Raw genomic sequence first — 24,700 nt, 5'->3', positions numbered from 1 at the left:
ATTCATAAGTGAGTGTCTTAAAGCTGTCTTTGCTGCAGAAATCTAAAATTAACATTATCCTAGTGGGTTTTTTTATAGTACTAACCTCAGGTGTTACATAGTACAGCAGTCGAAGAAGAGATACTTTGTTCTCTAATGCCCCACATCTTGTTCTTTAGAAGCATGCAAATGGTTATAACCTCTAGATTTTAGTTTTCAATAACCCAGCTTCCTGGTTTGTGGTATGTGCAGCAAAGGACATCCTCTAGTCACATCTTACCACGTGCCGAAGAAGAAAATCTGCAGCCCTGATGTCGGCAAGCGGGAGGGGGAACAGGCAGGAGCACTTAGCTGGGGCTGGCTGTGACGACTGCATCCTCTTCGTTTTCTTTATCTGTTGTCATCTTTAATGTGGCGTAGAAGTTCTTCGTTTTCTGCTTATTGTCAGTGTAATATAAAAAATCAGTTGTGTTTTGGTTTTAGGGCATGGTTTCTGTGAGTCGGTTTCATGTAGAGCCGGAGACAGTGCTTTGTTCATTGAATGGGCCACTTCCAATCTGCTTGAATCAAAATTAAGCATTTGGGGAAATACATTTGAATCTTTGTTCTGCTATTCGTGGCAGATTTTTTGAAGTTATTGCTGTGGCAGAGAACACCCATGGTAATCTCATGAGTGTGGAAGTGCTCTGCCTCGTGCCAGTGAACGGTCTGGGGGCTTGCTGGCTAGAAACAGGTTAACCAGCCTCTGTGGCTCTTCCAGACTTCTTTTCCTCCGAAATTTGCTCCCTCAGGCTTAGACTTGCTTTTGTGGGCCAGTAAACCTCCCATTAAAGGTACATTACCAGCTGGTTATTACTGTGGCTCCGTGTTTTATCACAGCAGTAGTGAGAAAATAACTGCATTTTAAAAAATCCTTGAGTATTATGCTCTACATTCATCAGAAGTATGTGCACCTACAGAAGGAATCTGCTTTTTCTATCTTAACACTGAAAACTTGTGGCAGAGGTTCTTCAATGAACAGTCAGATTATTAAAACTTTGTTCTTCCGTAGACTGTCATTTTAATGATACATGGTATTTTAATGATACATTAACTGACCAATAAATGTATGGGGGAACTACTTTTTTTTTTTTTTCCCCATAATGGAGCTTAATAACTAGTGAAAAGGGTTTTGTTTCTTTGATGCTCTTCAGAAGAAAGTTTACCTAGATTTTATTTTCTACTGTATACATAAATATATGAGGCATACTGCATGAAAATACTTATATTAAGTGTTGCAGTGGCTTTTGGTAATAGTAAACAAAAGCCATGAGACCTCATTGGGTGTTTAGGAAAAATTTCCAATTACTCGTAAAGCTCCAGGCTCAACAGAAGGTACGTATGAGGAAACTGCTAACAGTTGCTCCAAGTACATACGGCAGTAGTTGCCCAGTGGAAGGAGAAAGAAACTGTCAGTAAGATTGTCCTCGAAGAACAGCCGTGGTCCCTGAGTAACCTGTGATCAGGTTTTTTTTAGAATCACAGAATAGTTTGGGTTGGAAGGGACCTTCAAAGTTAGTCTAGTTGAACCCCCCTGCTGTGGGCAAGGACATCTTCCACTAGATACGGTTGCCCAATCCAACCTGACCTTGAACACTTCCAGTGATGGGAGATCCACAGCTGAGATGGATGATCAGGACTGTGGTAAAAGGTGAACACAGGGAGATGTTTTTCACAGGTAGAGAGTGTACAGACTTGCATTGCTTTCCTCTCAAAAAAGCTTTTCAGATCATTCTTCTTAAACTATTTTCCTCTATTATATAATCTTCTTGGCACCTTACTTCTGAGCTTACCAAAGTTCAGACTGTATGCTTACCTCTGTTTTCATATGCAGAAATACCTTGTGGCAAATACTTTGAATGTTAAAAGCATTTTAACATTAACTCTAGAGTAGAGGCTTTATTCTCAACTGTTAGATAGGTTTTGTTCCCAGTGTACTTAGCATGATGATGTTAAATTGAGTGTGCAAGGAGTGGGGTTGATGTTGGAAAGCAGACCAGTGCCAAGGCAAGTATTTGGACGGTGATATTATGTGGGACGTGTGTCGACTTTGGTTTTTCTTGTTCCTTAGAATTGCTACTGAAGAGTCGCTTGACTGATATTTCTTCGTTTTTAAGTAGTGTCCTTTATGGGGAAATAATATGTGTAATTATGGTCAAATAACTCAGGCATTCAAACACAATTTCAGACATGCTTACCCATTTCCAGAGAACAATTGTCTTTCACTTTGCCACCGAGCAAGTCCAGCACAACTGTTTGGCTTCATGCATGGAGAGTGGTTTGGCTCCTCCTCCCGTTGAAGGGCTTCAAGGTCTCTCTTGTGGTTGTATTTACAGAGGTGATGTCAAATAATTTTCAAAAGCTTGAAATTTCCTTGGTAGCCGACTGAGAAATAATCGTGACAAGTAAAGCCATTCTCGGGGCTGTCCTCCCGGCAAGCTAATGGTTCATGCTCTGTCTCTAGAAGATACAGCGGTGGGGTGGAGCTGGCCTGGAAGTAATCTGTAGATGCAGTACGTTGCATGTTGGTAGCTGAGAGGAAGGAAGCCTGTAAAGGATGGTTTTTCCTTGTGTGGGCTCATGGATAGATCTCTCGTACTCAGCTTATTTGCTTTAACTGAGAATTTATTTACTTCTTGAATGCATTTAACTTTGAACAATTTTTTTTAGGCTTGCTCTGTGTGTGCGTGTGGACTTACAGCTTTTGCTTTGCCAAACTGTTGTTCCTTCTCCTGGTGAGGTGCCACAGCGCTTCTGCAAGCCAGACGGAGCCGGGCTGGTCAGAGGTTCGTCCCCTGACGCGGCGCTGAGCGCGTCTGTCTGCAGGGAGAAGCTGGGAGGCCGTCCCTTGTCCTCGGCACCTGGCAGCGTGTGCCGGCCGGAGGATAGAGCCGCGCAGGGTTTGGCGCGGGGTGAGACCGCCGGCTGGGCACCTGGGTCCAAGGCGACCGCCTTTCTTGCCGTGGCGGGGTGCGCTTTCCTGGCTGGCTCTTGGCAAGGCTGCTCGTCAGCCTTCTGCGTCGGTAGTTTGGCCTGACGTGTATTTTGCTGCTTGCTAGAGAGACGAGGTAAAATTGGGAAGGCAAGTGATCTCTGAAGAGCTTGCAAAATGATGAATTACGAATGTTGGGTGAAACCCTGCATATTTGGTTTTGGGACTCTTGAAGCTTTGCCAGGCATCCTGATGCTTTCAGCTTGGCTGCAATTCTCTGAACTTTGTGGATAGAAAACATGTGAGAAGTCTGTGAATGATGAGCTGAAGTTAAATGTAAAAATGCATGAACTCTGAATTTGTTTCTCTCTTTCTAGCTGTAGGCTAAATCTTTTGATGAGCTTAAATTAAATTCTTTAAGGATGCCTATTCAGTCAGTCCCTCTGTTGGCAGATACTCTGTGGGTTACTTGGAATTGTTGGCAGCCGTCTGAAGTTTTTTTTTTTCTTTTCTCATTAAAATTAATGGCAGATCTTCTGTGTGTTAAGACAGCTTTGAAGATTTAGTCAATGTTTCTGGAGGCAAGTGTAGTAGTTGTTTCTAAAGCTAGATGCATAAATGCAATGTATTCAGTACTGCGCACAGATTATGAAACACTTTGTTTTCTTTGGTTTTGCCTTCTTGGCTTAATGTTTCTTTACGCTTTTGGCTTACTTTATATCGTGAAACTTGTCATATGGTTTATAGGGAAGTGCAGTGTTCGCACTACCAGCTCATTGCAGTTATGTTTGGAGAGGGGTCTTTAAGACAGGAGGCTAAACCACCGTAACGTACTCATGTAACGGTGGACAAACGTTCAGCTTTGGGGTCTCTCGAAGGCAGCTGCGGCTCCTTTGCCCTGCCTTCTGCCACCAGCCCACACGGGCGGTGTGGGGGGGGGGCAGGCGTGCGGTGGGCTTCGTGCCCGTTCACACGTCCGTCCGCGTGACTCGGAGAACCGTGTGGTTGCTTACCTCCGCTAGTTTAGGCTGGGTCCGAGTGAGGATGATGCTTTTCCAAAGCAGGAGGAGATGATGTTGATCGTGGTAGGAAACTGGAAGGTGGGAGAGAAGTCACTTTTTATTGACAGTGATCATGGGTCGGGTATCGCTGGAGAGACTGGTACTAGGCAACAAGCAAATCAGCACTGGAGTGTGTTCTGGTTGACTGTCATCTGCAGCTATCTCAAGTAGATTACTGTGGCATAATACACACAAACCAGAAAATATACACACAAAGAAATGCTGTCTTGCACAAACCAGAAATCATTATTTTTCTTCAGGGGATTAAAATCTGATCTTAAAAAAATATAGAGAACATGTATAATTGCTGAATGAGTCCCTCTAGAGTTTGTGTCTAATCAGATTCTGTAGAATTACAAACACTCTTGGATATGGATAATGCTGCTTGTGATTTAATCACAAATCCCAACAGAGGATTATATTCATTGTCATAGTAGCTAGCAATAACTCTTCCATGAGCACGGAAGCAACCAAAGAACATGAAGCCCACAAATCTACTTACAGTGTGCTGGAAAACACTGCACAAGTTCCCTGTTTTGGCAAGCTGTTTTCCTATAAACATCAGACTTCTGTACTAAATAGAAGTTGCCACGTGTTAATACACTGCAACTTTAACATCAGCGTCTTGTGTGAACCTAAACTTCTGGGGCTGGAGCAGTGTGTTTGGCAAGTACCGGTGGATGCAGTTCTAGGCAGTGTCGGAAAACAAAACTGAGGAGCACGGTGCAAAACCTCTGACAAGTTCTAGCTGTGGAACTGCAGCCTGAATTTTTAACTACAGGTTGGTGGAGTTGTCAAAGTCTTGGAGGCAGTGGTTTGAGAGCCTCCAAAAATAGGCCCTGCATATCACCGCTGGTCCAGCTGGGGGTTTTCGAAGCCAGCACCCTCGTGATGCGTTTCCATGTACGACTTCTGCTTTTCTGTGGCAGGTGGCACATCACGCTTGGAGGCTGTTTTGTCTTTCACACTTCCTAAACAGTGCCAAGCATCCTCTGCCAGACAGGTGTCAGGGTGTAGATCGTATCAGTAAGTATTGAAGGCCTGTAAGGTCCAGGCAGCTGTTAAGTCGCTATACTCAGCGGTGCTCTAAAAATCCTTACGGGAGCGTTCATGGCAAGCGTGCGTGGAATAGAAAGTCTGACGTGAGGGTGTTCCAGGTTTGGCTGCTTTCAGATAATCTGTTAGGCAGCCAGCATCCTCCGGTGCTCGGATGCGGCGTTGGCGGTGCCGGTGTTAGCAGCTCGTTGGGTCGCGTTCTCCACCGGAGTGTCACCAGGAGCGGGTGGGGGTCCTGGCTCGGTCCTGGGGGCAAGGTACGCCGGAGGGGAAGAAACGGCAGCAGCACGGCTGAATCGGGGAGGGGTGGAAACCCCCGTACAGTGCCAAGAGCTGGAGTGCGTTAATAGCATGCTGTCTGTAACAACCGCGGGCTTTCCGTGGTGTAGGTGAGGCTCCGTGGTGCTAGTCTTAAATAGCTCCAACAAGTGATGGGAGTAAACGGATGCCTTGTTTCTTTGGTTTTTTGTCAGCAGCAGAGACTGTAACTCACGGGATGACAGAGATGTTTGTGGTTAATAGCTTGCATAGGGGTTTAAGGGTTTTTTTGTCTGAAAAATAATGTGGAGGCAAATACAAATTCAGGAACCTTTTCGCGAAATATCCACAATTAGAAATGGAGGGAAAAAATTTTCAAGGCCACTTTCAAGGAATTTCTATTCTTTATTCAAGATGAAATAAGCATGCAGCCATCTTCTGTGGTATTGTTTACTGCATTCATAGCTAGTGATGGTTTTTAAGCTTCTGTAGAGATAAAGTTCAGTCTGACATTTTTTTTTTTTCCACTTGATGCTTAAGATTATGTGCCATTGTGTTTGTGTGTGAACAAATTCTTACTATTTAATTGTTTATTTTGTTTTTATTGTTTACAAGGTGGAATATATGTTAGTAAAATTTGACCATGAGAATAAGAAAGTGCGCTTGGTGCTCTGCGGTGAAGAAGTTCTTCAAACACTGCAAGACAAGGGGGAGAAGGTAAACCCCAAGTAAGTAGCTGTTTCTTGTTCCTTTTTTTTTTTTTTTTTTTTTTTGTCTCCTGTTAGATACTGTACAGAATTTTGTAGACCTGGCTTAACTTTCAAGTCTGCTTTCGGTAAAACTGAGCCACAGATACTGACATTTTCAGATAAAGTTGGGGTGCAGGCGGTGAAAGATTTTGAGCACACTTGCAGGCAGTCCATGCACCTTTGGTGTTATGACTTGAAAGAGAGGAGGATGTGAGGGTGAGCCCACAGAAGTTGCAGTTTGGGTATTTGTTTTGTCTTGCTCTGGTTTTGTGTCTGTGTGTACACTCTAATGGGGTACTACACCTCCCCTGCCCCATAAAGCATATGTGTATCCCTGACTACAAGAGCAAGCGAGGGCTGTATGGGGAAGCCTGCTGTCTGTAGGAGCAGTCTCCTGTTTTTGGCAGAATTAGGAAGGTAGGTGTAAGGACAGCGGGGCAGTTCTTCCCCATCCTCTCCCATGGAGTTTTCAGGAATAACTGGATCATATCCCTACTTCAACTAGCCAGAGAAGTGTGAGTTGCCTTTTAATTGATGGGAGCAGAGAAATGAGACCAGAGACAGGGAAGTGTGTTGGCCGGAGAGAGCCAAAAGCAGCTCACAGCTTACAGGAAGGTGGAGAAACTCTGCTGTTGCAGTGAAAGGCTTTTATGCCCTGGGCCTGTCTGCTTCTTTCTAGGTACCTTAACCCCATCTTCCAGTAAGGCTTCCCTGTCTGTCTTGCTTGGTAGAGGGACTATTGAAAGCCTACAAGAAGGAATCCCTTTGCTTTTAGGCTCAAAACTGCTATTGCCAGAAGAACGGCAAGGGAGACGTGGCTCTGCCTCTGGTAGAGTATGCTCCACAGAGATGGCGCGGCTCCGCAAGGGGATGGGAAGGTGTTACTTTCAGGGGTGACTAGGTGCGCTCAAACTTCATTTGGTTTCTTAACCTAATAAATTTGTGAAACAGGACCAGGTATTCACAGGCAGTAGGAAGAAGAAATTGAGCGTAACATTTGCCTTGCCTTCCTTACTGTGGAAGCAGTTGAATGCTCTGTATTTTCCAGTTTCAGTTAAAACCCCAAGAAACAAAGCTTGAGACAGATACTAAAGGTGATTGCAATTTGACATAGGCAAATCCTACTTATTGCACTATACAGCAACACTTCCTACTGCCAAACTTTCTTTTCGCGGCTTCCTGGCAATGAGGTACGTTGGAAGGTACATTGTGTTACCCTACCAAACAATCAACTTTAGGAGATTTTTCTTGAAAGTTGCATTCATTTCTGAAATTCTTGTAAATAATCTATCTTTTTTGAAGTTGTAGAAATATTTAAATGAGGCTATTGGGTTTTTATAGCCACCCAACACTCTGGCGACCAGAATATGGAAGCTACATGATAGAAGGGACGCCTGGGCAGCCGTATGGGGGAACCATGTCTGAATTCAACACTGTGCAAGACAACATGAGAAAAAGACGGCAAGAGGCCGCTTCTGTGCTCAAAGAAAATGAGGCTGTTTGTACTGTGACGTCATTTCCAAGGTGAGGTTGTTGCTGAAGTGTAATGCTGTGTTTGCTATTGTCCTTATAAACTTTTTATTATATATAGCTAAACTGTACAATGAAACAGAGCAAAATACGATTCAGTTAAAGTACTTTGGCTTAATGTTCCGGTCATGTTTCCTAAAATTCTTATTGCAGTGACACAAACAAATAAGCATATTTTATATTTTTAGGTTACTTCTAATTTGTGGTGATTTGTAGAGCACCTGAATATTTGTAACATAAAATACTGTATGTAGAGTATCTTGAATTCATATGGCAAATCAAAAGATTTCTCTTTACCTATTTTGCAACCTTTGATCTTTATAAATAGCAGTTTTGTAAAACACAGATAACCTGATCTATTTTTTTAACTCTACTTTTTCACTAAAGCACATGCAAACTTCTTTTGGTTGCTTGGAACACACAGTAGAACAGGAATGTGATTATCCTTACAAAATGAAGACTTAAAACTTCTATAATACTGTACTTACTGAATCTAGCAAGAAGTGCACCTCTCCTCGGTTCACAACACCCTTACAAAGTGTAGATTTCCTCCTTTTCATTGTTTTAAAGAGACTCTTGAAGAAATGAAATTCAGGATATACTTCATTACCTTGGAGAAACTACTTTTGTAAGTTTCTTTCAAACATAATTCTAGGTAGGGATTTATTACATTCAGTCTAACTAGCCTGGTCAGTCAAATGAATGAAGATAGTTATGCTTAAAATAGTAAAAAAATTGCTCTGTAGTATAAGAGAAACAGCTGGTCTTACTGGCTGGTTTCTTCTATACCACAGAATGTAATGGCCCTAAATTTTTGCTGAGAGCACAGACGGCACAAAAGGTGACTTAGCAGTGAAGTTCAGGTACCGAAACGCCTGTGTTGTGCCCCATGAATGCTATTTTACGAAGACTCTGTTGACAAAATAATGCTTCCTCTTTATGGGAGCTATACTAGATATTTTTAGTAAGAGCTCTGTGTGTTACAGAACTGGGGGTGGGAGGTTGCCCTGCAACCCCACAAATAGATTATGTCATTTAATAAATTTTGTATACAAACATTTCAGACCCAGTTGTGCAAGGAATAATGGGAGAGGAGTTCTTCATCACTTTGTAGATACAGAGAAACACTTTTTATATCACTGTAGGAGCAATACATTGGACTTCAGTGAAAGCCAGTAAATAATAAAATGTAGTTTGTTTATTACTTATCATCACAAACATAGTTTCATCCGTCAGAGATTGCTCTCCCTAGGCTATTTAGTTTCTTATTTCTGCCTTTTGCTATCTTGCCATTCAAGTCCTTGTTGGTTTGACTGGAGTCTCGCTAACATGTATTTCTGAGGTTTTGTGGGTTTGGGGTTTTTTGCTATGTTCTCTCTACAACAACACGTATATATGCCTCTGTGTGTCTGTCCATATACATCTGCATATGATAAAAAAAACCTGCATCTGAAAAGACAAAAAAAATGGTTAGAGTGCTGACAAAAGAAGGGCAAAATGGTAGGCTTATTCAAATTAAAATAACTCAGTTAAAAATGAGCAAACCTGAAAATGCGTGAATATTAAAAAATACTACCTTGGAAGCTAAATGTGTATCCCTAGTTCTTAAATTTATGAGGCCTCAGTACTGGACCAGGTGGTTGTTTTCCTTGAGGACTGGAGTGATGCGGTTTATAATGTTGCACTTACATAAGTGATGAAGTTGGGTTTACATGCTGTAGGATACCTTGTATACTTAAACGAGGAAGAAGAAACTAATAGTGAAATACGTGTTGAGCGTAAACAGTATTTCCAGAAATGTGAGTGTTTCCTGGTATTTTGAGTAGTTTGCTTGTAGTTGTATCAGCTAACCCTTTTTTATACATCCAAATGCTAGAGCCTCTCAAGATAGCACAATCTTTGTCCTTTATACTGTGCAGCATGGAGCAAATTAATCTTCTGCAACTTTACCTCCAACTTCTCAAATGCTCCTTTATCTCAGTTGTACTGGAAACGTACTTATTCTTGTTTCAGATGACTCTTAAACTTACAATGGAGGTTCCAAAGGGGAGGGTTGTATTCTGATTTACTTGCATATCTCTCAGCATTTTACACCTAATAGCTGTAACTTTTCTTTGCTTATTATGTTTCTCTGTCCAATGATAGAGTAGCAGTTTTAAAAAAAAAAAAAAAAAAAAAAAAAAAAAAAAGGTATGTTTTAACCACCCCAGAAGCTAGTTGTTGGCACGTGCTGACCTTTTAACAGCAACTGTTTTAAGACCTCTTCTGGCAATTCCATATGCGTAGGTAGCAATCTTGAAAAGTGCTTCAGAAATACTCATGGTAGATGCAAGTTTTTAAAAAATCTCTTTTTACTCCTTTGTCTACTGGAATCCTAGTCTCTGATCATCTGACCATTTTAAAAATCACAGTCTGTTTTCATTACAGCTTGGATCTCATTGTTGTGTTACATAGGTTAGGGTGTCCTGGGTTTACGGTGCCGGAATATAAGCCAACGCCAGTAGAAGGAGGAGCTTCAAAATCCCTTTTTTTCCCAGATGAAGCCATCAATAAACATCCTAGATTTAGGTAAGGGTATTTGGGGAGCGTGAATGAGAAGCTGAATATTTTTCTGTGCCTAAATATCATAGGTATACCTGCAACTTCTTTACATTATTGGAAGAGAGAGCTATGTGGCTAGTTGGTGCAGATATCACAAGGACTGGAACAGAGATGGTTGTGATGACATGTATTTTCTGTCAAAGTGACTTAAAGTAAACTGTTAAGTTCAGGTAACTTTATATAGTAGTTCACACCATTATGGGGCAAAAGGTGTTGCATATGCTACTGCAAAATTGTTTCCAGTTTGAAATCCCATGGCTAACCACTTCATCAGAGTTAATTCAGCTCTCACTCAGCTATGTCACAGCAACATCTCAGTGTACTTGGTAACTTGCCCTAGTTACTCTGAAATGGAGCATGGTGTCAAACTACTTGTATAGTCTGAGAGGGGTTTTCATTGTAAGGAGAGATTTAGGAGGATGAAAATCATTCTATTTAAAAACTACGCATGCCTTTTTGCTTGCCGTTCTGTTCTTCAGGTCAGTAGCCTTTTACTTCTGCCTATTCTATTAGCATAGTACCGTGAAGTCCTTCAAAATAAGACTGACTTTAGTGAATTAAAATTCAGTGTTGTATCTGTTACAGTCTATCTTAAACTAGGAAAAGAAGCGTCCTGAAGGAAAATGCTTAAAATAAATAGAAAGTTGACATTCTGAAACCCTGAGAATTGCTGAGAAATTAAGTGCAAAAACATTTGCATAAAGAGAAACTTTCAGATATTTCAGCAAACTTTTTTTTGTTGTAGTACACTGACCAGAAACATTCGGCACCGAAGAGGAGAGAAGGTTGTGATAAATGTACCAAGTGAGTAAATTCAATCTATCTGTTTGCTTTTCAAAATAATTATTCAATCTAATGCTCTGGGTTACTGAGTACCTGCATTTTTCACACAGTATTTAAAGATAAGAACACGCCATCACCGTTTATCGAAACGTTTCCTAATGATGATGGAGAAGCAGCAAAGGCGGCTAAGCCAGACTATATATACATGGATGCTATGGGGTTTGGAATGGGAAACTGCTGTCTTCAGGTAAAATGCATCTGCTTTCAAGATGTTACTGAACGTTGTCTCCCCTAAACGCTTCCCTTTTTAAGACTTGCCTTATGTCTAATTTCTCTAGCTTAATTCAACTGATGCGTTTTCAGAGTGGCAAAAGGGGGAATAAACCAACAAATGTAATCGTATACCTGGTAATCTAGCCTTAAAATCCAGGTTTGTTTGCATTATGTTTGTTTTCTGCTAGTATTCAGATGTGATTGGATGCCTTGCTGAAAGGGTTTCTTGAACTGGCCAAACCCGTTTTGATGAAGCACCTGCTGCTGGAACTGCAGCACTTTTCAAGTGTGAAAGATCATCTTCCACTCTGGTCTTCTTTCAGGCATGACCAAAGGACACTGTGGGAATGGAAACTGAGCTGTCTTGTAGGAATGTGTGGGGTTTTTTGGTAATTCATTTTGGGTTTTTTCCCTCTTCCCCATTCTTAGAACAGCAAAAGCAAGGAGTGACAAGAAGTCATTGGAATATCTTTAAAAATAAGTAGCTTTCTCCTTCTGTATAACTTTATTTACAAACAGCGTGAACTTCTGTATAAAATTTCTCATTCTTAAATGTTTTTAGCTATCTGCTAAGAAGTTTTCTCACTGCTTGTACCATGAACCTACCAAATCCACATGGGTAGCTGTCTTCTGTTACTGCGTGCTGGGAGATATTTTTGGTTCTGTTTTCTCCCATTAACACATGCCCACTTTTTATTGTTTTCATTGACTTGCCTGAGTTACTACTGTCTTACAGTATCCTCTGTTTAAATTCAGGTGCTGTATCTTGGCAGTGCTTTAATCCTTTAAATATCTGTTTGTTTTAAAAGTTTCTGTATCGTAGTAACCTGATGCTAAGGGCTCATGCCTTAAGTAGTAGTGATGTATTTGACTGTTGATAAAATCTGCCTGTTGCCACCGCCGTCTTGGAAGCAGAGCTAGGAAGAGGCTAGTGTTAAGGCTCTACGGGATTAAAGCAAATTCTCCAAGCTGCTGTTGTTTCATAGCACTGGCAGAAATGACCCCATTCAAAGCATTTCCCTTCCAGAAACTGCAAAAGCCCTTGTCACTAAGGGTAAACTAGGGAGGATCTGATGGAAGTAGTAAAATGTATATAATGCTGTGTGGTTTTACAAGGTGTTAAGTTTGATGTGATCTGTTTTGTACAGTCTCTTTCTTATTTAAGGCCAATAAAAGAAATACAGCCTTACCATTCAGTTATTGTATGAACTTGTTTAAAAATACATTAAATTCCTTTTTACGGAATACCATTTTACTATTCCCCGTTCTTGTAATCACTGGTCAAATTCAAACTCGGTAGCCTTGTTATCATCAAAGGGAGAATGAAAACAAGGCTGGTAAGTGCTATAAGCAGCTTCTTGTGTATCAGCTGATAATTCTTGATAACTGACTAGAAGAAAACATGTATTTCCCACCTATTTTCTGTAAGGTAGTTTGCAGTATGCATACTTCCCTTTGTTGGTTTTTTTTTTTTTTTTTTCTCACTGCATCAAGCTACAACTTAGTTTCGTGTATTTCCAAGGTTAAAAATAATGGCCTGATGAGCTCGGTGGGACAGCCTGCAGCAATGGTGGGGTGGGAGGCGCTTCCCCTGTGAACAGAAAGGCAAACCATTGCATTCCTGCCCCTTTTGAGGCTTCACGTCCCTGTGCCTGCTGAGCTTTGTGCTTGTAGCTGCTGCTTTCCGCAGTCCTTGCGGTGCCTGCAGCCCTCCTCTGGAGAAGGCTGCCGTGCCCTTCTCCGCTGTAATGGGCCGTTTGGCTAGAAACCGGGTTGAATCCTGGCTTTAATGTTGATTTGGAATAAACACAAAAGGGAAGAGGAGGCAGATATCGCTGTGTCAGGGAAAAAGTGTAGGTGTCCTGTCCGCCTGGCCAAGGCAGGCTCCCTAGTGCTGGAAGTCCAAAATTAGTGATGAGAAATCATACTTAGCTGCTTCTCTGCAAGAGAATTAAATAATCTTGTCTTTTCAAAGTGTGTTTTGGTTTGGGGTTTGGTTTTTTTTGGTAGCCACTTGAATGATAGACACAGAAGTATTTTCTCTACCACACATGCTTTTTCTAACTTGGGATGTTTTAGTGAATGTTGGCTGCAGATTTAAAAAGACAAACAAAACAAACACATCCCATATTCCTCCTACACCTCCCCCTCAATCCCACCTCCCCCACCCCCCCAAAAAAAATCCACCACTGAGCCCACCAGTGACCTCTGGAGTTTTGGGGGCCTTTTTTTTGGTTGGTTGGTTTTTTTGAGGCTTACTTGGGGTTGGATTGGGCTTCAGTGGCCAACTAAGGAGAACCTGTATGTTTCGTGGGACTCTCTAATTGTAATCTGTGGAAGAGGAAAACTCTGTGTTTGGCTGGCATTCTTCAGGACATCAAGCAGCGATGGTGATATAATGCTGAAGCCTGTTGTACAATGTTATGGTAGTGGTACAGGGGTATGCTCCCATCTAAGTTATCCTCTCATCTATGAATATGTGAACTGCGAAAGAGAGAGAGGCTTTTAATCTATTTGCATCTTTTAACAGTTTTGAGGTGATTGATCCCCCTCCGCATTTTTAAAATGCGTAAAGTATCGGTTTGGGAAGTCTGGAGGGTAAGGTCTACAACTAGAAAAGCGTCTCGTGTTTGATGCTGCGCTGAGCAAATTTCACCAGAAGTTTCAAAGAAGTTTTATTTTCTAGTGGCCTATGTGTGGTAGGCTTCCACATCATTAATGGCTTCTGCAAATAACATTTCTTTTCCATCTTTTGCTGTGTCCTGGCCTCTAATACAGGCAAAATTGGACATTTTTTTAAATAAAAGTTACAGTAGACATGAAAATACTTACTTTTCACAGTTTCACAGGATCAAAGGCATCTTGAAATGTTCTTTAAAATGGGATTAGCTGTCACACAAAACAAATTTTACATCTACAATAGTTTCTGACTGTTGTTCTAAGTAGGTAGGTTCCTGGCTTATTTCCTGAAGGTGCATTACTGACCCATGTGTATTGTAGATGTTAACTCTGTTTTCTTTGGTTCTGGCAAGTGTTTGTATATTTAGCCTCACAGCCAAAGTGTTGTGGTCTGAAATCTTTTAACGAACATGGACGTGGTGTGGAAAGAAGCTTGTGATATAAATGCAGCTGATAGGTGGGGCAAAAGTTTGTCCAAGAATTGGGGGGAGGGGAGAACCCACACAAAAAACCCCACCCAAACAAACAAAAAAACCCCATAAAATTCTTGGTATGTAAATCATTTTATTATATCATTGATTCTAAATCTAGGAAGACTGTGCTTGCGCTATGATTATAGAAATTGTGATAGCAGTTGTACTTCTTCCAACAGGTAACATTCCAGGCTTGCAGCATTTCTGAAGCGAGGTATCTCTATGATCAGCTAGCCACGATCTGTCCCATTGTGGTAAGTAATGAACTTCTATCACATCAGCTCTTTGTTGTGCAAAAGCCACTACATATAAAAAAATAAAATCTAAATTAAAAAAAAAAAAAACAAAACTCAAATGCTACTCACAAATTTGGTACTCTGGGGGCAGTGTTAGTCTCTTGCTAGGTTGTCCCATGAGCAGTGTGATTTATTTAATGTCCAAATGACAACACAAAACAGATGTTGTCTGTTTCTTCTCCTCTGCCCTCCTTCCCACATGCATGAGGCTCTTGTTGAATAGTTCTAGAAATACATTTGGGGCAGTTTTTCGTGAAAAGAAGACAAGCTCACTCCTTCAAACAATTTTTAATTTTTCAATTCTGGTCTGGTGTTACAGAGGGTTTCAGCTTAAGTTGTTTAAAGCTGTCCCTTTTGTAAGCATGTGGTCATAAACAGGTGTTTATAACGGGTGTTAGAAAGTATTGGTCTGGTCTAGGTGGCGAGCAGATCCTGCTGTGAGTGAGGTATGTTCTGGCTATGTTGCTAAGGTGCTTGGCCAAACAAAAATAAACAAAATAAAACGATTGCCAGGTGAACGTCTGGAGTCTGGAAGTGTGTGTGCAGAATACTTGCTGATTTGTCAGACAATTGCCTGTGCCTGTATCATCTTGGTGTTCCTTAAATGCTGATCTGTAGAGGTAATGAATTTGGAGAGTGTCAGATGCCACTTCAGTAATACTAACCCTTCATCTAGGTGTTTTCTGGAGATAGCAGTTGAGAGATTTGTGGTTGTATGGGCTTTGGCTGTATGTTAAACTGAAGTATATACTTCAGTTACTTCAGGACCAGCAAGTTTCCCTTTCCGGTGAGGTTGTGGTTTTGCTTTTGGTTCCTTGGCTTGTCCTTTGTTTTCATAACGGGCTGTTTTATTTTAGATGGCGTTGAGTGCTGCGTCTCCATTCTACAGAGGCTACGTGTCTGATATTGACTGTCGCTGGGGAGTAATCTCTGCATCTGTAGATGATCGAACGCGAGAAGAGAGGGGGCTAGAGGTAAGTAATGTTGGGTAGTAGATGTCTGGGTTTTTTCAGGCAAAAAAGTTAAATCTCCTTTAGCATCAAATTCTGCTTGTGGTCATCAGAATCCCTAACAAGGGAACATGGCAGTCTTTGTGGTAAATACAGGAGAGGTGGTGTAAACATTCGCCTTGGTTGGTACAGTATACGTTAGCAAATACATATTTTTAGTTAGGTATGGAATCCCAGTAGAACTCTGCTCGCTCCTTCACAGCTTGCTGAAAAGGTCCCCCTGTGATGAAACTTTCCAGTCTGTGCTTGAGCCCAAAAAGCAAAAATTGCTTTGGATTAAATAGCAGGTGCTGCTGAGTAAGCCAGTAGTATAAACTAGAACTATGTGAGAAGAGCCGATTGTCAGAACTTGAATTTAAGGAGTTTCTCTAAGCAGCAATTGGCATTCAAGGCACTCACAAAATTATAGAAATAAAAAAAATAATTTAAAAAAATCTACTTGAAACATTTCTTGAGCTACCCATTTTAAGAGCATCTCTAACAATGTGTGTGTAGTTGAAACTGTATTGGTATGTGTTGCAGTAGGTATAATAATGCTTTCCAGGTACTTGGGGTAATGGTATATTACATCAGGAAAATGTTTCCACTTTTAGAGAATTCTAGTCAATGTGTGATGTCTGTTTTTTCGCTCAGATACATACATCTGCAAACAAAATAGTCATAATTCCAGGATCGCTTTCCGTTAAGCCTATTTAAGACTCGTGCTTTGAATAATTTTAATTGAGGTTATAGGGTTTTTTAAACAGGATAATAATTCTCACATAAGTGTCATTAGTGAGCAAAACTTAGGTAACATTGTTAACAAGCTGTTAAAATATTGTATTCTTAAATTATATAGCCACTGAAGAACAACCATTATAGAATCAGTAAATCCAGATATGATTCCATAGACAGTTATCTATCTGAATGTGGTGAGAAATACAATGACATTGATTTGACAATAGACAAAGATATCTACGAGCACCTAATAAAGGAAGGTAAGTGTTTGCTTCATTATGAGCAGGTTAAGAATTATGCTTGCAGTGTGTGGGGGTACTTTACGTTTTCGTTCTTGTTTGTTTCAATCATCGTGCATTCCTGAGAGTGACTCCTCCTCAGGAAATATCTGTGTAGCATGGTCTTGAGAGTTTTTTAAAAAGTACTCAAGAAACTGTCCCTAATTCTAGCTTGAGAAGCTCGGTGTTTAATGCATTAATGTTTTATCTTTGTGGAGAGAAGAGCAGAACTGCTTTAGGACACGTGGCACAGAGGTGCATCACAAAACAGGAAGAATAGCAGCCACACCAATATTCAGCTGCCATTTCCAAACAAGAACCTGGTTGTTTTGGTTTTTTTTTTTTTTTTTTTCCTCTTTAATCATTTCCTTCCTTCCTGAAGTCATCATTTAAACTTTAACAGGATGTGGTGGGTTGAGGTAGCATTGCAGAGTTGGATATTTTCAGTCTTGTAAAACAAATCGTTTCCTAGAGCCTGCTTTGCTATGTGTGAACTGTTTGAATTTTCATTTTATAGGTATTGACCACCTTTTGGCACAGCATATTGCACACTTGTTCATTCGAGACCCATTGACGTTGTTTGAGGAGAAAATACATCTAGATGATGCAAATGAATCCGACCATTTTGAGGTTGTTGTCTGATTTAGAGGAATTTAATAAATATATACATTAAATTGCTTATTCTTTATAGTACTGCTTAACTGGAGGATGACTATATTAGCTAAGAATTTTTTTCTGAATTTTTCACTTCAACTAGTTCTTTAGCATATGACTTTGCAATTATAAGTACATTTATTTCTTTTTATCATATATTTAGGAGAAGGTGGTGGCTTATACTTTAAACTGAATAAAATATGAAAAGCCCAAACTATGGCTATGTATATGTGTTATGGGGAACTGTCTATTTTTATGGCTTCCTAAAAACTGTTTTGCATGACACTTATGTATGAATGTCTCTCTTATACAGCTTTATGAAATAATAGCTATGGTATTATTAGGTATTTTTAGTTTGGGATGCATCAACCCCTCATAAAAATAAGTCAGCTAAATCTCAGCCTTCTAGTATCTTATACGTAATCTTCAAACAAAACAGCATGAGAAGGTGTAACACACTTGCTCCTAGGATGGGTGGTTATACTGTTGTTTTCAGGAAATCGTGCCACTTAGTTGGGAAGCACTTCTTTAACTTGATGGGCTGTTCCAGGGAAAATATTAGGACTCTAGTTATCTGCTAGAGTTATTTTTCTTTGTTTCTATTATAAAATGGTGCATATCTTGATTGTGACAGATTATTTCATGTGCTTTGCAGAATATTCAGTCTACAAACTGGCAGACAATGAGGTTTAAGCCACCTCCTCCAAATTCAGATATTGGATGGAGAGTGGAATTCAGACCTATGGAGGTAAGGAAGGGGTCAATATGCACAAAAGCACATTTCCTTTTAGGTGGAAGAGTACCAGGCATTCTGCCATCCAGTACCAAACCCTTAATACTTATGCTGTGTTTTCTCCCCTCTGAATCAGTAGATGCAAGTGAAGTGGACAGCAGTGTTTAATCAGACATGGACTGTGGGAATATAACTGACAGGAGAATCCACTGCAGCACAGCAAAGCATGCTAATGGATTTGGGTGATGGGGAAAGGAATTAGGCTTGTATTAAAGCAACAGTAAACAAAGCCCCATTTAGCTTCTCGGGACTGTATTTCTCCAGTACTTTTCCTGGTACTGAACAACTCCACTGTCATTGTTTTGTTTTTCACAAGTGCTTTTATTTTATAGCTGTCTATCTGAGCTCTCTGAATTTAATCCCTTTAAAGTAGAAATTTAAAAGCTCTTACACATTTGTAATTACACAGAGAGCCTGAAGGTGCAGGTTATTAGATAGTCTTTTTAAACACAAGTGTGTTTTGGCATTGGATTAAAGGGTTGAGTTTGAAGTGTGTGCATCCATTGTGCATTTGAAGTCACTGCTGATGATTCCAGCTCATGCGTCACCATCTCTGCTAGCAGAGTGTCTGTGAATACAAGTACCAACATGAACGTTGGAGTCAACTCTCCTAGATATTTATCTACTTCCGTGAGTGTGTTCCCACTGAAGTAATTTAATCTTTAAACCTTTTCGTGTCTAGGTCCAGTTAACAGACTTTGAAAACTCTGCATATGTTGTGTTCGTGGTACTGCTAACCAGAGTGATTCTGTCATATAAACTGGATTTTCTCATTCCTTTGTCCAAGGTAGGTGTGAAAGATCAGATCTATTAGAGCTAAATGCAAAGTATTTGCATCAAGTCTGATTTTTATCCTCTTCAAGCTAGGAACTAATATTTGTGCACTTACGGAACAGTCATTTTTATCTTTAAGTCAGTTTTCATCTGTACCAGTACTTTGAATCAATTTCAACTCCACAGTATTAAACAAGTATTTTACTTCTGTCTCATGGAATTAAGCTTATAGACAAATACTGTGGGAATTTCTGTAGTGCCTCACAGTGTCTGACTACTGCAGAAATGTTGAGAAATACCATTGTCGCAAGACTGTTTTGAGAGTGGGAAAGGACATGTTTCCACCATTTTACGTGTGGGGAAAATAACCTGTGGAGGTCAAAATAAAAACTTTAGATATTTATTTTGATGTGGCTGTTGCCTATGTCTTTTGTTCTTACAAATGAAATAGAGAATATCTGGTGGAGAGGGAAAGGAGGAATTCAGCATGCTTAGTGTTAGACAGTATTTGAGTGAAAATGAATACTGCTGATTCTGGTCACAACTCTGACTTGTGTTTGGACAGACCAGCCACGCAAAATGTGCTTTTTCCTTAACCTTGTCCTCACAATTGTTGAACTGTTTTGGGTGAAACTGTCCTTGCACATCTTTCTGAGGCACCTGATCAGAAAATGTCTTTTTAAATGAATATTCCTGCAACGTTACTGGTAACTTTAAAAAAGGTCTTGTAGTGCAGAAGGCTTTTGACAGACTGTATACTAGAAAATACTGCCAGCGCTGGCTACAGTATAGCAGAAGTATCCTGAGGCATTTCTTAGTGTTTTTAATTAAAATGGAGAAGAATACTGAAGTTGTAAATTAACAGTAATCATACCATACAGTTGGGATGATTTTTAAAAGGAGAAATTCTCTTCCTGATGTCAGGGAGTTCAGACTTCATAAATAATGCAGCAATTTAGCACTTACAGTGCATAATTACATTGTTATTTGGAATGTCTCAAAAGCACAAAATTTTTAGCTAATGAATACCAGTTAAGACTGAAAAAGAGATCAGGTGCTGAAAGAACCTGAACAGAGTTGAGTGGCTGGTGGGGGCATAAAATTGCTTGAGCTTGCCAAGCAATTTGGCAAGTAATGCAACACAGAATTGCACAGCCACCGGTAAGCCTGCCTCTTTCAAGTAAAATAATACGGGTTTATGGGGCTAATCTCACACTAATCTTTGCTGTCTGATGGAGTGCGGTTGTACTCTGTTAACTAGGACTGGAGTTCTTTCAAACTTTCAAAACAGCCTGTTTTGTAAATAGGTTTCATAATATGAAATAATGAACAAAAACACACTTTTGAAAACAAAGCTTTGAAAGGAAAGATGTAAAGATTTTTGCATTGCCCTTAATTAAAGGTCAGACAAAGAATTCAGCAAATCACCCCTTCTTCTGAAGACAATACAGTAAACCTAACGTCCGAAAGCTGTGCGATGTTAATTCCCTGAGAACATACCAACCAAAGAACTTGGACAAAATCTTCTGTCCAGAAAGAGCAATGCTTGACTGTCATTTGCAGAGCATATGAGCAGTGCTTTGTAGTTTCTAGATTTCTTGAGAAGCCTGCGATTTAGAACTTCTTTACTAGCAGTCTAAGTTTATCTATCTAACAGATGTTTGGGTATGGAATAGATACAATTCCCATACAAAGTTATGGGAATTCTGTTTCTGAAAGTTTGTTTAATACAGTGATAGCTCTTCTAAAGACTTCAATGATTTTGTTAATAAAAGCAGCAAACTATGGCTAGGGAAACAGCAATTTTCTTCTTCTATACTCATGTAAATTGCATCTAAATATGCAAAGAAGTCTGCCAGATGAGATGCAACCTGTTAATTACAGCTGTTCCTGTGTTTTCATCCAAATGTAAAAGATTAGCGTAGCATGTTCTAACATAATACCATTACCTTTTCTGCCGGAGACCTAATTTCACAGACCGTTGTCTCTTTGTGGTTTTGCCCAGGACCCCTGAAGAACGAAATAAAACTTACCTCCACAGCTTGGCCCTGTGTGACAAAAATCGTAAGAAACATAGTTTCAACTAATGAGACCAAAATGTGAGGGTTTGGGAAAATCTTAATTTTTTAAAATGTCACAAATCTCTGAAATACTTCTTTTGCCAGGTGGATGAAAACATGAAGATGGCCCAGAAAAGAGATGCTGTCCGGCAGGGAATGTTTTACTTCAGAAAAGATATTTGCAAAGGTATCATAACAAGCAATCTGATTAACGCTGTTGGGGATGTTTAGTGCACTTCTTGCATTCTAATTGTTTCTTCCTTTCCCTTCCTCACCCATGAAGGTGGAAACACTGTTGTGGATGGATGTGGCTCTGCACAGAATGGGACAGGCACCGATGCGGAAGAGTACACCTTAATGAGTATTGATACAATTATCAATGGGAAGGTCGTAGCCTCTTCTACCTGGAACACACAACCTTCCCCTCCATTCCGCCCTCCCAGAAATCAGATCGAGCATGTTTTATGCTGACTCTCTTCTCTCACACAGGAAGGAGTCTTTCCTGGTTTGATCCCAGTTTTGAATTCCTATCTTGAAAACATGGAAGTGGATGTGGACACAAGGTGCACCATCCTAAACTACCTGAAGCTAATAAAAAAGAGAGCATCTGGTATGTTTGGCACTTTTGGACATAGATATTTTTTATTTTTTTTTTTTTCCCCTGGCATTTTTCTACTTAGACAGTAATTGGGCTGTCCTCTAGTTTTCAGTTGGGTAAAACTGGTGGCAGCTGTGGCTGCCTGGTTAAGTGTTGAATCATAGGAGCAAAGGACTTGAGTGTGTTCTCTGGCTTAAATCTGGTCCAGTCTAATTCTGATTATGTTTCGTGATCCATTTTAGAACTTAAATTAGAAGTAATTCATACAGTTACAATTACAGCTTAGAGGGTAGTGTGTTTCCAGTCCAAGATTTCTCTTTTCAGCACCACTTACTGCTGCTTTTGCCAGTGTATTGTCCACTTTGTAGTAGTTTGCACATATACTATAATCCCCTTTGCCTGTCACTTAAGTGTTGTAACAGTATGTGAGGCTGGGTCTGGTAGCCTGGTATTATTGGTGTGACTAAACCATGCCTGCTCCAAAGCATTCGTAAGTCTAAATTCTGGTATACTAGAGCATGGGACCTAGTCTTTAGGTCCCTGATAAGAAAGCCCTTCTGTAAGTAGCAAAACTCCAAGGCAGAGCGATCCAGGCTCTTTCCCTGTCTTCCCCATGTTGCGGTGTTTGTGAAGGCAGGCAGTATAATGACTCTTTATGCTTCTTTTTTAAAATGCAGCAGTACAGTGAGTAAAAGATGCAGGCTAAACTTTAATTCAGAACTTGGCTTGTAGCACAGTCTGCAGCAACTTTATACCTTTTAATGTGCATATCCCCTGTATGCCTGCCACGCTGTAAATTTAGCTAGACAGTTCATTTTAGTCTCATAAGTCAAGACTTCCCCCCCCCAGTGAAATCTATTCACTGGTTTTAAATTTAAGTGTTGCATTCCTTTTCAATTCTTGAAAATTGCTGTAGAAGCTTCTAGGTAAAGACCTTTTTAAAGCTGAGGTGGAAATCAGGACTTTCTCTCACCTGGTAATTCAATACTTTAACAGTACTTTAGACTGGTAACAAGTTTTAATTAATTAGAGCTTTCACTGTAAATGTTCTTTTCTAAGACTGCTTGTTTGTAGGAGGCTTCTGTCCCTCAGGTAACATAAGACAGGGGATTTTATTCTTGGCTTAACTGAGGGAGAGAAGAGAAACTGGCAGGAAGAAAACAACTGAGGCACATCAGCCCTCAAAATAGCAATGCTTTCAAAATATTCCATTGTTTGTTGTTGGTTTTTTCCCTTCAGAAAAATGCTGTTGAAAAAACAAGGAATGCATAAATCTCATAGAGGGTTTTTCCCAAGAGCTAATGATGAGGGCTTGACCCCCTGCAGCAGGTGTTCCCCTTCCAAAGAACAACTTTGCTACCTGGTGCAAAGTCACAGGCATTGCAAAAGTCAGCTTGTGTATTTACGTGGACCTAAAAGGTGTGAGAGTGAGAGTCTAGGGTTCATATCTTAACTCTGATGAAGTTGAAATGATTTTTAAATGATGCTTTATAAGAACCAGAATTCACAGAATAAAAAGCATTAGGTATTGTATTACTGTGCCATGATGTTTCTCAATTGTGAGCTTTGGATTATTCCAGTTTACTCTCAATCTTAAATCAAATGTTCCTGAACTGCATCCTGTCTAGCATGGACATGTCCACAAAGAGTGGCCATTTTTCAGATTTCTCTCCTCAAATGGTGAACGCAGAGCACTCAAGAGTTAACCACAGGCATCTCAGCTGCTGTGGCTTTAACCTTGCCCCAGCATAGTTCGTCTGTGCTTCAGTCTCATCCTCTCGCGCAGCGCAGCTAGGTGTTGCCCTCGCTGGTCTCTGTCTAGCTGGTGTGTGACTGCGGCCACTCAGTGACACACAGATTTGCTAGGCAGGCAGCAGCTGATGACCACCACCAAATATTAATGGAAGTGGTGTTAAGATAGCAGTATCAAGTGACCGTTGTCCTGGCGTGCGCTCCCGCTTCTTGGCTGTCTGCAGTGTAGACATTTTCTCAGCCGAAGGTGGTGCAGTAATCATGGGGCTTCATGACCATTCACAAACAGGATTTCCGTGATCGTTGCCTTACCCTTCTCGAAGCATTTACGCTTTTGCTCCCCATAAAGTCATACAATAAGAAATGCCACAATTTTATGAAGCGCTCTTTGAAAAGTGAAATTCCTGTAGTTTTGCATGTTTAAGTGCTCTTCCCAGTTATTCCATTGTATGCCTTCTAGTTCCTGCATTGTAGGATAACATTTCTCTAGTCGCTTCTCATCAACATTCATAATTTTGCAAACTTCAAGTATATTGTTGCTTCTGAACTTGCAATTCCCTTTGTCTTGTCTCTCCTCACTTGGAAATTGTCTCACACCTTTTGTCAGTCTGCGGTGCCTTTTCCCAATACCCGTGTATGTTCTTTGAGGGCTGCACGCTGTGTTCACGATGAAGGTGCCGCAGATGTACGCTGGTACGAAGGACGGGGAGTGATTGGGCTGCCTGACCACTAGATGTCTGTGTTGGTGTGAGCTGGGCTGCTCTCCCATCTTCTCCTGCACTGACGGCCTGCAGCGGCTTTTCGTCCAAAAATGGGGGGGTCTCTATGCTCTGCTTATCTCCCGGCCCCACTGATTTTCTTGCAGGCCCTCTGCTTCTCGTTGGTGTGAGAAAGTTTTTGTGTGAGTTATTAGTGCCTTCAACAAATAATGCTTCTTGGGTGGGTTTTTTTCTGCCCTCTTTTTATATAGAAGTGTAAACTCTAGCCTCATTTCTTTAAAACATGACTTCTGGTTTTTGAGGGACATTTTTATTTTTAATAACCTTTTTTATTCTGCTTTTCTTTCCTGTACTTTTTGCAATTTTTCTGTTTTGTGTTTGTGTATCTCTGTTCAGAACCACTGATAGGATATCTTTAAACAGCCTTGGATGCTTTTTACTTTTTTATTTGTGTGTTCCTTCTTGCTTTCCCTAACTGGATTCCTCTTGCTTTCTATAATATTCTTAAACTAAAGATTTCTGTAGTGGAAGCCCTCGACTCTTTCTACTCTTACAAGGAAGCTGAGGTTCCAGTAGCTAGCAGTGAAAGTTTTGCTGGGCTCTTCGAGTATCCCATCAGCCTACCTTAATGTCTTA

The 24,700-nt window shown here is 40.5% G+C and overlaps 1 protein-coding gene across 11 annotated transcripts in view; it reads left to right on the top strand.

Annotated features, from left to right (window-relative positions):
• Positions 1–24,700, top strand: part of GCLC (glutamate-cysteine ligase catalytic subunit) — a 53,713-nt gene that overhangs the window by 8,331 nt on the left and 20,682 nt on the right. For 10 of the 11 annotated variants that reach the window (XM_041128753.1, XM_041128754.1, XM_041128759.1 and 7 more), the window contains 14 exons: positions 5,941–6,053; positions 7,416–7,598; positions 10,032–10,172; positions 10,951–11,009; positions 11,099–11,235; positions 14,593–14,667; positions 15,567–15,683; positions 16,558–16,696; positions 17,232–17,344; positions 18,024–18,116; positions 18,844–18,948; positions 21,101–21,182; positions 21,279–21,382; positions 21,485–21,605. In XM_041128753.1, coding sequence (XP_040984687.1) covers positions 5,941–6,053; positions 7,416–7,598; positions 10,032–10,172; positions 10,951–11,009; positions 11,099–11,235; positions 14,593–14,667; positions 15,567–15,683; positions 16,558–16,696; positions 17,232–17,344; positions 18,024–18,116; positions 18,844–18,948; positions 21,101–21,182; positions 21,279–21,382; positions 21,485–21,605 — 1,582 coding nt within the window. The remainder of the gene's footprint in view (positions 1–5,940; positions 6,054–7,415; positions 7,599–10,031; positions 10,173–10,950; positions 11,010–11,098; positions 11,236–14,592; positions 14,668–15,566; positions 15,684–16,557; positions 16,697–17,231; positions 17,345–18,023; positions 18,117–18,843; positions 18,949–21,100; positions 21,183–21,278; positions 21,383–21,484; positions 21,606–24,700) is intronic. The other variant, XM_030037287.1, reaches the window with a different exon arrangement.

This window comes from Aquila chrysaetos, chromosome 15 (genome assembly GCF_900496995.4).
Source record: "Aquila chrysaetos chrysaetos chromosome 15, bAquChr1.4, whole genome shotgun sequence".
In the NCBI taxonomy this organism is placed as follows: Eukaryota; Metazoa; Chordata; class Aves; order Accipitriformes; family Accipitridae; genus Aquila; species Aquila chrysaetos.
This window is presented reverse-complemented; position numbering and strand designations above follow the sequence as displayed.